The sequence below is a fragment of the Rhyacophila brunnea genome, unplaced genomic scaffold (assembly GCF_057557595.1).
Source record: "Rhyacophila brunnea isolate RB1 unplaced genomic scaffold, BYU_Rbru_1.0 scaffold_11, whole genome shotgun sequence".
Taxonomy (NCBI): Eukaryota; Metazoa; Arthropoda; class Insecta; order Trichoptera; family Rhyacophilidae; genus Rhyacophila; species Rhyacophila brunnea.
The window spans coordinates 10,954,634-10,967,382 of NW_028232763.1; the positions used below are offsets into that span (position 1 = coordinate 10,954,634).

General features: G+C 33.9%; 1 protein-coding gene across 1 annotated transcript in view; it reads left to right on the top strand.

Annotated features, from left to right (window-relative positions):
- The first annotated feature begins 331 nt into the window (after window positions 1–331).
- Window positions 332–12,749, top strand: part of LOC147078358 (low choriolytic enzyme-like) — a 58,250-nt gene continuing 45,832 nt past the window's right edge. Inside the window, exons 1-2 of the mRNA XM_085958830.1 lie at window positions 332–825; window positions 7,372–7,592. Of these exons, the coding sequence (XP_085814956.1) occupies window positions 511–825; window positions 7,372–7,592 (536 nt within the window). The 5' untranslated portion in view covers window positions 332–510. The remainder of the gene's footprint in view (window positions 826–7,371; window positions 7,593–12,749) is intronic.

Here is a 12,749-nt window from a genome sequence, read left to right on the forward strand (position 1 = left end):
TCTGATTACAGTACAGTAGCTGTAAATGTGCATGATTATTATGAACGTTTTGTCAATAATAATACAATATATTCATTCGTAAATCTAATCTTAGTTAATCTGGCATCAAAGTTGCATGAAAATTTATCAATTTAGTTTTAAATAAAATTTATATAAGTCATTAATTGCGTGAACAAGTACATAGGTATCAGAGATTTGTACATATTAAAAAAAAATACTTGTAGTTTTATCGAGCCGGTTGATGAAAAGTTTAAGGGGCATCACTATTATTTCACCTACCACTCGAAATTATGAAGAAGAGATAAGTAGTCGAAAACACCTCACGTCGGACGCTGTTGATGTCGCCAGTCAATATTCATGTACCGACCACTTAACTCCGAGGATCCTACCCATCCTTATCTCAAACCCTCGATCGTCTAACTGACTCTTTGCCACATTTAGTCGAGTAGTCATGTACCGATTACTGCAGTTCAAATCAGTGTAAGGTATAGAAAAAAAATATTATCAAAAATGTCTGAAAAAAAGTTCGGCATGATGATGTACCTGTGTTGGTTTTTGATTATCCGGTTTTTCGTGCTGTGTAATTCGAGGCCGGTTGAAACGGACAATGGGTCGAATTTGGTGAAATACTGTGATGATAAGTGTATCGGCGAGCGGGACTCGCTCCATTATGAGACGGATGATAAATTAATGATTGATGGTGCTAATAAAGATGCAGTGGATCTTGGGTTCGAAGAGAGGGAGGGTGACGAGACGGAGGGAGAGGAGGGGGAATATTTTGAAGGAGATATCGTTTTGGGAGATGAATACATACTGGACCCGGCGGTGAGACGAATTTGTATTCATTAATCTTAGACACCTTTGTCTTCTTGTTACCTGTAAAAAATAAAACATCCTAAGAGCTATCTATACGGCTTTCAGACACGCCTCGTAACTTTGAAGTATATTAAAAACCTATTACCTTTTTATCCTTAAAAACCATACGGATATCAGTTTTTATAGCGTTTAAGTAATTACTTTAAATATTCGGAAGTTTGCAGATTTTTTAAATTGTTTAAGGTAATAAATTACATTTTGACGTTTTTATTAATGCAGGATTTTAAATTGGAATATTCATAATAATATACCTACTATATATTTTAAAAGGTTTTATTATAATGGCCTAGTTTTTTATAGCGGCATAATTATTTTTTCAGTGTATAAAAATATCTAATTAACATAAGAATATAAATGTAAACAATTTCTGCAATTAGTCTGGCATAATGGTATTTACATAAATCTATTTTATAATTTTAACATAAAATTATTAATATAAATTATGGCTTCTCGCATTGCTTAATTAATACAAGCAAAACGTTAATTCAAACAAACACATTTTTAACAAAATACGAAGAAAATACTATAAGTAGGTAAATATGTCAAATAACTATATACCTAATACACAATTATTAGGTAATATATAAATATATGTCGCCGTTCTGGTTCTCGATAATAAATATAAATCTATATAAGACAACTTGAATCAATTTTTGTCGAAATTAATGAGCTTTAAAACTTTTTGGTACAAGATTTTGGCAAAATTTATGAATTCAAGATTGAAAACCTAACCTAACCTATCCTAACAAATAATCCAGTGTATCGGCTATTTTAGTAATTTTTCGACTTACAAGTAAATTTTAAACTCTCAAACATCAGTGTACATTTTATATTATGTACATGTACATGAGTAATTTAGAACTATTTACAGGTTGAGTATAAATTGACTTATTTTGCATCCAATTTTCTATATAAACAATAATTAAATAAGTACAATTGCATCTCACGGTTAGTTACACTTACAAACTAATTATTTATATTTTAATATGTTTTAATATTATACTTACGTGGCTTTACCCAAACAACAAATATTTTGCATGTGTGAGAAAACGTTTTTATTAGCTCGTATTCTTATTTGTCCGGTGGTTGTTTATTCAGTACAAATCTTGCAATCGATTTTTAACTAACTTAGCGACTAGCTAGACATTTGAAACTTTTAGAATATATCAGAACACAATGCCAATGCATTCTTTTAATACCATTTAACACCTTTTAACAGCCGTCTTTATGTAGAATTGAATTCATTTTAAGTTACTGTCTTCTGTTTTGTATGAAAAGTTATTTCGGAAGAAATCCGTAATCCAATCCACTATTATTGGTTGCTAAGTGGGTGGTCCTAGCAACTAGATTATTATTATATACGTGCGTTACTATGGAAATCAAAATGACATTTCAGTATTCTATATTTGTTTGTTTGTATGTTTGTTTTTTATTTACTTCATATCAAGTACAAGTTTGAGCATATTGAGCATAATAAACAGAAAATTTAAAAACGTTGGATATAAAAAGTTTTTTCTATCTTGTAATTTTATTATTATAATTCATACTGAATATTTTCATCATATTGGATGTAATATAATTTAAATTTAAAGAATGAATGTAATATTACAACAGTTGTTGTTGGTTCAATATATTTAATGTTATTAGTAAAAAAAAAATGTATGGAATAATTAGCGTCAACCAGACATCAACGGGTTAAAACGCATAATAATATAAATGATTTAGTGAAAAAATCAATTTGCGTCCATTTCTATTATTTAATTATAGATCTATTGTAGATATATAAGAAATATGAGCCATCAATTTAAAACGATTAATATCATTTGAATAGTTTTAATTATATATAATCATCTTTGAAACTGCCGCGCAATTGATTCCGTTACAATACTGCAATAAATCATTATTTACTATTTTTTATATTCACATGCAATCAATGGACACTAATTTTTTTCATTTAAAACTAATTGGACATAAAACATTATGTACTTATACATTTTTTTTACTATCTCAAATGTAGGAATCTCAACCAATAGGTGACATAATAAGTTGACTGAATGGTTAACTCTCAGGCCTCAGTTGAGGCATGGTCTAAAAAGATCGTGGCTAGGCGATGCGCGGATTACTGGTCTTGGGTGTAAATGACGCATGCCGACCGAAATATAATTTGTCATATCCAACATGCGTCCATTTAATGTTCTGTTTATTGTTCTACTAGTAACAATAATAATATAATCATCGACATGTTTTCTTTTTAAAGTAAATGGGTAAGGTTTTTAGTCATCTTTACACGATTTAAGAATTAATACCCCCGTCGCCATCACGAAACAGATTGACGCATTGACACCTCGACGTTCGCTCTCAGACTGCCAGCGAGTCCAAAATTTCGTCGCGCCTATAGTTGAACATTATTTGCCGTTTCACTTAAGTATCGCATTAACAACTATTCTTCCTTTTTAAATCTATTCAGAAACGTCTTCAGCAGGGGTTGAAGGTTCACATCGGATTGTAGTCCTAATGATATAACTGTGCAAAATCCTCCGTGCTTTCCTTCGAGAAAACTATAATAATGAACGACAAAGAGGTAACGATGGAATTTGAGTTCTTGTGATTCCTGGAATCATCAGTCGGAAACCACAATATTATGATAAGATAAACAGAATTGGATTAAAATTAATACTAGATACAACAAAAAATCGTTTCAACTAAGGTTTCTATAAATAATTTGTAACAATGAAGAACTGGTGTTTTTATGTGTAAAATAAAATATTTGGTTTATATTTAAAAGGGTTTGTTAACAAAAAAAAAACCGGCACAAATCTACCCAGGTAGGGTCTTAATTCCGAACAGAACATTTAATTCTGTGATTATGGTAACATATTTCTTCAATTCCGGGATTCCGGGATTAGACAAACACAAATGAATTCGGTTATAGTACTTATTATTATTGTACCTACACACCTAATATCATTTTATATTTATGCCAACGAATAATAGTATTAATTTTTTTTTAAAGAGTGCATTATACTTTAATAAATTGTATATTAGAAAATGATTCACGCTTACAAATGTAATTGAAATATGCATATTATGTACTCGTATACATAGTACTAATATTATAAAGAGATAATTTACAATTAGAATTTTGTAAATGAACTCGAAGTCACCAGAAAATGAGTGGACTTATAATTTTATTGCTTAACGGATTATGTGAAAAAGGGGTTAGCAAAATGTGCGCCAAAGAACGGTTTGCAGGGGCGCCACGTAATATACCAATATTTTGGTAATACATGCAATTGACTTTGTTATAAGTTACACATTAGAGATACTCAGTAATCAATCGAAACAAAAAATATTCGTAATAAAAAGGGAATGTTGCTATAGAAATTCAAGAGGTTGTGTGAATTTTATAGAATATACCGTGATGGGCTTTATACAAACGTGGATAACTCACAACATTCCAATATCATCCATAATGGATAATAACCCCAGGTATGCTTACCATAATTCCAGTAGAAATAATAAAACTTTTTGACGATAATGATATAACTATACCTATAGCATAATATTATCAGTAAGCTCGTATTGTATATAAAAAAATATATAAAAGAACTCATTTTTCGTTGGAACTTAAACATAATATGCACAATAAAATCATTATTTACGTGTGCTTATTTAAATTCTCAATAAATTTTAAATATGTATTTTAAAAGTACCTACCTATAATTCACGAACATCTATTTATTTTCGAATTCCATTCGATTGTGTGGCGCCCAGTTGTTCCGGCGCCGAATCATCCTAGACCCCTCCCCCGCCTGACACGTGACAGTAAGACATCCAGATTACCTACTCTTTCACCAAAGAGATCACTTTCAGGAAAACCCATTATTTTATGGCGTTACTATTTTTAGAATTTCTGGTTTCTGTTGGCCATGACATTGACATTGACATTGGCCATGACACTTTTACAAATAGATATGATAACTTAGGTACAAATTTTGGCAACATTTGAATTTAAATTTTCTGGCATGAGGTCTACTGCAAATTACAAAAATCGTAATATACAAGTTAGTCCCGATGTACCGGAATGCATTCTCAATCTCGGTATCTGGGTTCAAGATATGGGCCGTATCCCGGAATATTAAACCCTACTCAGAGTTAATAAATTTTCTATGAATTATAAAATATTCAACCTGTCAGTTTTCTTTTCGAGATCATGCTAATGAAACGTCAACGCGTTTTGAAGAAGGACTGAACTGAGATAAAGGTAGAATTTCTGGCTTCATTAAGATTCCATTTATTTGATCGACATTTTATGGACTACCTGGAAATTAACACAGAACGATAAACAAAAGATTGAAGCAAAAAAATGTTTTATTTTATGATATGGTATAATACTGGTTTACAAATCTGTATATTATATTATAAACGTGTTTCATGATTTATGTTGCTTGGCTGAAAATTTTATTACTCTGTTCTTTGCTGATAATATTATAATACAATCCTAGCAACTAGCTAGACTGCTAGAACGTCCCAGGCTAAAATTTGACAGGCGAACACCATTGGTGCCACTGTCAATGAATTTATAAGTTCGCTTCGGTCAAATAACGTTCCGCTGGAGTAAGCAAGAAAAGGTTTAGTCAATGAATACAAATATTGTAACTTTTGAGAGAATATTTCGTGGCAATAAAGTTTATTTCGCCAGCTACGGTGACCATACAAGCTCTAGAGTCAGTGGATTTTTATACCAGCATATTGAACTTTTTTATTGAATTATGCTGAACTGTTAAAAAAGAGCGTAATGCTACTAATGGTGTCTAGCGATAAAATACAAATCATGCAATTTAATAGAGCCTGATTCAATACTTGTCTAAAAAAAAAACAATTAAGTAAAACCAATAGGAATAATTTTTAATTCAAAGTTAAACTCACAAAAAACTGTTATACTTTAAATGTGCATTCGTTAAAAATGTAATTTTTGTTTGTACATCGATTATATACCTAGTTATTTGTATCATTCAATTTCATATTTACCCAGGACCAGGACATAGTTTGAATGTATTTTATATTTAACTTAAAAAAACAAATTTTTTTTATAAAAAAACTGATTGTTTTTAAAATATTAAATTGATCTTCAGTTTGGTCACAATATCGAAGACGAATTCGATATTTATGTCGATATGTATATTATATTATTTTAATGTATTATCTATATTATGAGTTTGGTAAAAACCTAAAATGAAAATGGTTTGGACACATAGCTCGAAGAAGGGACGATCGTTCGACAAATTTAGTCATCCAGTGGTATCCGAGGGGTACAAAACATCCGCAAGGTAGACCTAGAGGCCGATGGATCGATGAAATGATAAAGTTCTGCGGAAGTACGTGGCAACGCACAGTACCGAGAGAAGTGGAATCAGCTTGGAGGGGCCTTCATCCAGCAGTGGATAGATTCAGGCTGATGATGATGATGTATATTATATTATTTTGTAGTGAAGTGAAACAGTAGTGTACTTAGTAATAGAAGTGAAACAATTACAAAAACCCAGACTTTGAGAAGATCACATAAATATATTGTGACCTCACCGGGTCATCCCGAAGCCCCCATATGAAAGGCCAGCGCCTTACGCACTAGACTACGAGGTTATATATTATTCGATATTATATAATATGATTATATACCGCCTGAATAAGGTGAAATAAAGTGACCTCCCATTGTGCGAAAAGCGCAAAGTGTTCAACCAGTGTGTGCTTCCCGTAATCACATATTCGTGTGAAACATGGACCCTAAGAAAGATCCAGGAACTTAAGAGTACAACGTAGTATGGAGAGGTGCATGCTGGGTACCTATAACGCGATAGGACAAAAGGAGTAAAAAAGGAGACAAAAGGAGAGGAATGAGTGGATAAAGGAACAGACAAGGGTTTGCGATCTAATAGAGTTTGCTTAAAACCTCAAATAGAAATGGGCTGGACACGTTGCTCGAAGAAAGGACAATCGTTGGACAAATGTAGTCATCCACTCATCCAGTGGTATCCAAGAGGTAGAAAACGTCCACAAGGTAGACCTAGATGCCGCTGTATCGATGAAATGATTAAGTTCTGCGGAAGTATGTGGCAACGCAACGCACAGGACCGAGATAAGTGGAATCAGCTTGGAGAGGCCTTCATCCAGCAGTGGATAGATTCAGGCTGATGATGATGATACCTATATTTTAATTCTTCGCTGCAACATAATTCCGCCAAACTTGATGAGTTTGTTGATGTTGGTCCCCCTTATGTATGTATGACTGCATTTGTCCAGCGATTATCCACTCACCGAGCGACCTATATTGTGCCCCATTGACTATTAGGTACATCAACTTGTCGCTTGTTTGTCTTTTTAAGGATTGGTTTGTTTTTTAACTTTCTGCGTTATGCCCAATATGCACCTTTCAATAATATAATATTAGGTATGTAATATGACCAGTGTTGAACTTGTATTTTATTATTGTTTCAGGAATATACAGAGGACAACGAGGTATTCAAAAACGTTGTCCTGAGAGACAGCAAAATTTGGCCTAACAAAGTTGTCTTCTTCAACTTCAGCTCTGAATTCAATTCCACACAGCGTCAAAAAGTGGAAGACGCCATTGATGACCTTCACAATGTCAGCTGCGTCAGATTCGTACCGAGGACAAACGAGCCAACGTATCTATATTTCCGAAATAAGAAAAAATCGTGAGTCCGACATTTTATCTATTTATCTGTTTTTCATTAGATAATATTATACACAACCCTACAAGTACCTACACTATCTACCTACTAAATGTTTATTTACATTTAAATTCAAAACTCGAGTACCTACGCGGATAAATTATTATGTTTTAACAAATTTATTCGTTGCAGTAGTAGTATATAACTTTTAGAGGGATAGTAGTTGTTATACTTATATATAGAGGTACCTAGTATACTGACCAGCATTATTTTATAATGGATATATTTTACGGTTCATTAATCTTCGGATCCGTTTTCTGCAGCGGCGTTTTCTTCGACGCAAATTACACAACCGATTCGTCAGAAAAATTATAAGAGTGCCTCCAAACAGTTTAAACCAGTCATAAAATTATTAAATTATACCAAAATCCATACAGGTGCGTATTTTATTTATATGTTATGTATTGATGTTTTTAACTACGCTCAGTGTTAAAATCAGTGATTCTTCCGTGAGAGTAGGCAGATCATATGTTGCTAAAAGATAATAAATTAAGATAGCTTTTCTATTAGAATTCGTGGATGTAAAATTGTTAAAAATATCGTAGGTGGGTTAAAAATCAGTCAAAGTGTCGGACCTCTACGTCAGTAAATGCGCCAATGGTGTTCTGAATCAAAAATAAGTTCAATATTCGTAGTTGAGGCATCCAAACAACCCGAAAACTCTGCCAATGGATTTGTAGGTGGACGTTCTGCCACTACTGTGGGTATACACAGAAACAGTGGCGCACCCAGGGGGGGGGGCAAGGGGCCCTAAGTCAATGTCAGGTTTTTTTAGAAACCCAATCCCTAATGGAACTGTCAAAAAGTTCTCGGTGTCCACCCGAATTTCGGAGTGGTGTAGGTCATGGGCTGGAGAGAGCTGACAGGGCTCTAGCCTGGGACCCGGGCTGTGGGGGGCCCGGCGTGTCTGGTTGACCAGATAAGTGAGATAATCACACATCATAAATTAGCTTTAATAGTAAAAAAAAGTCGCATCCTTCATGGCCATAAACATTTTCAATTATTTATATAATTGTACAATATATGTTTTGATTATTATGTGTCAATACTCGACAGCTCCATTATTAAAGTAGATGTATTAAAAATCGCCAATAATTGACTGTATAAGTACTACCCTTAATTTGATCTAAAACACAATTTTAAAAACGTTAATGTAGTGTTTCACACTGCCTTTAATCTTAGCGGTAGGTAGGGGGCCCACCAAATACCCTAGCCTGAGGGCCCGTTTCAGGATGTGGGGACCATGGTGTAGGTACACCGAGTGCAATAGACAAAAGACCGATAAACGAGAAATTGGGCTGTGAAGAAGAAAAAGAGCCTATGGGACTAATTTACATTCTCCACCTTGCCCCCCCCCCCCCCCCCCCCCGAATATTAAATCCTGGGTGCGCCACTGCACAGAAATGTTTAATTTTCTATTTATAGGAGGAAAAATGCTCTGCTTTAGAGTAAAAATAGCATTTTACCATTTTGTTTATGATATTAATAATCAACATCTACTTTTTGACAAGAGTATAAACTGACAAAGCAATTAAACGTTGTATGCGAGCGTAAACAATGCACAAATATCATACATTTGAAACAAATAATTTATTAACTACCCCTATTTTCCGTATCGCGACGCTAGTGATTTCCATTGCAATAAAACAGATGTCGCTTTTTTCGCGTTGTAATGTCAATACTTACAAACAGAAATAGATTTTCAACGACCCCCTCCTTACCAAACCATATTCTGTATGCGCGCCTGGTTCCACGCATACTGTGTTTGTCCATAAATACGTAAAACTATCAAAATAATAAAGTCATACTATTTAATTATGTATAAAATCATCACTTCACTCGCTGCGGACCTTTTAATTATTATTTAATTACCACATTTAAATAACATGCTAATTATATCTAATGGCCACCTGATGGGCAACGCACCAGTTGCGTTGGACACAGCGAATGGGATAGACATCGAAACAGTAAAAGACCATTAAGGCTATACTTCAGTTGAGGCATGGTCTAAGAGATCGTGGCTAGGCGATGCGCGGATTGTGCAAATGACGCGTGACGAACGAAATATAATTTGTCATAAAAATCCGACATGCGTCCATTTAATATTGTGTTTATTGTTATATTACTAATAATAATAGTATATTCATTGACATGTTTTTTTTTAAGTACATAGGTACGTAAAGTTTTTTAGTCATATTTACACGATTTAAGAATATTTTCATCCGACGCCATGACAAAACAAATCGACATGCAGACACCTCGACTATCGGTCTCCAAATGGCAACGCGGCCGAAATTGCGTACCACACAGTGATGCCATCTTTTCAAAGTGGGATTATAGTACAGAGCCTCCAAAATTATAGTATTTGAGGAAAAAAAATAGTACGCGTTGTCATCTGTTGAAAATGTATAGGTTTTTTGTTTCTCAGAAAAAAAAATAACGAAGAATTTAAGAAACACTGAGACCTTTTATTTAGGTACCTCTTCCGACCAAAAATGCTTACCGATAAATTCAACAAATTTCATTTCAAGTCAAGGGATTTTTTTACGTTTTTCGAGTAAGTAAGTTCTAGAAATTTTCTTATATTGCGAAATTATAGTATTTTTCACCAATTTATCGAACGGAAATATCGAAATTTTAGTACTTTTTACATATTTTTTCCGATATTCAAAATTATAGTATTTTGGGCGTTCTATACCTGTTTTATATCGTACACAGTACAAATATTATAGTATCTACGGATGGCAACACTGTTCCCACATAGTGTTGAAAATTATTTGCCGTTTCACTTATGTACGCTCACTACAAGACGTTACAGTGTTTCAATATCAAAATTCCTGTCGGATAATATAATTATAAACGATGTGTTAACAAACATAAAATAAGAACTTTAAATTTGATAGAAATGCGCTGATGCTGTAGTAGGTATATTATTTTACAATAAACTATGGACAACCCTACATAAGATTTGAGAACATTAATCAACATTTTTGACAATCTAACCTAACCTAACCCGATTCCTCTGTAATAAATGTCATTTACGCACGATTCAAGACAATCAATTAATTCGTTGGTTTTGCATCAGCGATACAATAAAGGATAATGACCAGAGGGCATTGCCACTGTCAGAGGCGTATTAAATTACATGATAGCCAGTAAAAAATAACACCCATTTTTTGGCTCTATATCTAAGGACAGTGCCGAGTTTAGGGAGTTGATGGCCCGAACCACTGACTGATTTTGAAGCCTCTCACGATAAATTCCAACTACCTATCAACGCAAACGTACCTAGTAAAAATATCAATATATCTATTTTACAACGTTTTTATTAGGTCGTATTCTTGTTTGTCCGGTGGTTGTTTATTCAGTACAAATCTTGCAATCGATTTTTAACTAACTTCCCGACTAGCTAGACATTTGAAACTTTTAGAATATATCAGAACACGATGCCAATGCATTCTTTTAATACCATTTAATACCTTTTAATAGCCATCTTTAAGTAGAAGTTAATTCATTTTCAGTTAATTCCGTTTTGAATGAAAAGTTATTTCAGAAGAAATCCGTAAAAAGTAAAACACTATTATTGGTTGCTAGGGATCTGGGGTCCTAGCAACTAAATTATTAATATATACGTGGGTTACTATGGAAATCAATATGAAATGTCAAAGTGACATTTCAGTATTCTATGTCTATTGTCTATTCACTATTTCCATTAAGTACAATTTTTTTTGATCGTTTAAGCTAGTCAAGTGAAGTTTACATGATTCAACAGAAAATTTAAAAACGTTGTATATAAAAAGTTCTTTTTATCTTGTAATTATTCTAGAATCAGATCCCAAAACTAACAATAATTATTATTGAGGATGACAGTTTGTATACAAGTACATACCTACTATCTGTTTAAGTGATTAATGTGGACCCCTTTGAGAATATTAATTAATTACATGAATTTCATTATACCAACATTAGGTAATACTGTAGGGTAAATAAAAATATTCGAGAAAAACGCATCGTTTTACGATGAACACGATGAATAACTTAATAATTGTATGACCGGTTTGAACTATTTCAATCCCCCCCCCTTTAAATTTTATGACGACTCGATTGCGTCATCTGCGTCAAAGAAAATCGCCGCTGCCTAGGAATACTAAAATATCATAATTGACTGCTCCTATCCGCATGCACAATTATTTTGTAAATACCTACTATACCAATGTACCTGCTTCGTTAGTGATTCTAAATTAAGGAGACTAGGTAGGTACTACATAAACTTAATGTGGTACAGTGTGGTGCTGGAGGCTTATGTTGAGAATCTCGAGTACGGCCTAGCGATCAAATGAGTCCATCGTTAGTGATCTCCACATTCGAAACAGACTCTCCAATTTTCTCGTAGGGTGGATAAAAATCTGATAAAAAATCGAGGTATTTGGTCAGGTCACAGGTCGGAGAGAACGAGGTAGAGCTCCCTCCAGATGGATAGACTAAGAATGCCACGAATTTTCCACTGACAGGCGCTGCCATGGCCCCCACAAGGGCGGGGGGGCTGACAGGGCTCTAGCCTGGGGGCCGGGAAAACTGAAATAAACACACATAACAAATTGACCCTAATAGTAAAAAGGTCGCCTGCAGTGCTAATTTACTTGAAAAAATGTTAGTGTTGATTATGGTTTTAAAACATCTAGTTATGCGATGCAATTTTTGATGTGTGTCGATACTCAAAAATTGAAAAATTTAAGTGGATGTACCTATTAAAAAATACTAAAATTCACTAAAAATAAACTAAATACGCTGGTACTATTATTAATTTTACCTCGAACACCATTTCGAAAACGTTACTGTAGGTAGAGTGTAGAGCGCTATACTGCCTTTAATCTTAGTGATAGGTAGGGGGTCTACCAAAGATCCTGGCCTGGTGGCCCGCTTCAGGGTGTGGGGGCCATTGGCGCTGCTTACCGCTGAATGCCGAGAGATGTACAATCAAATCGTGGAGAAGGCTGTTCAGTGGTCAAATTATTCGAGTCGCAATCCTTCATCATGAGATCCCAAAGATGAAGAAATTTCTAAATTTTGCACTTAAATTACATTTAAATTCATCATTCAAATTCTATCCTGGATACATTT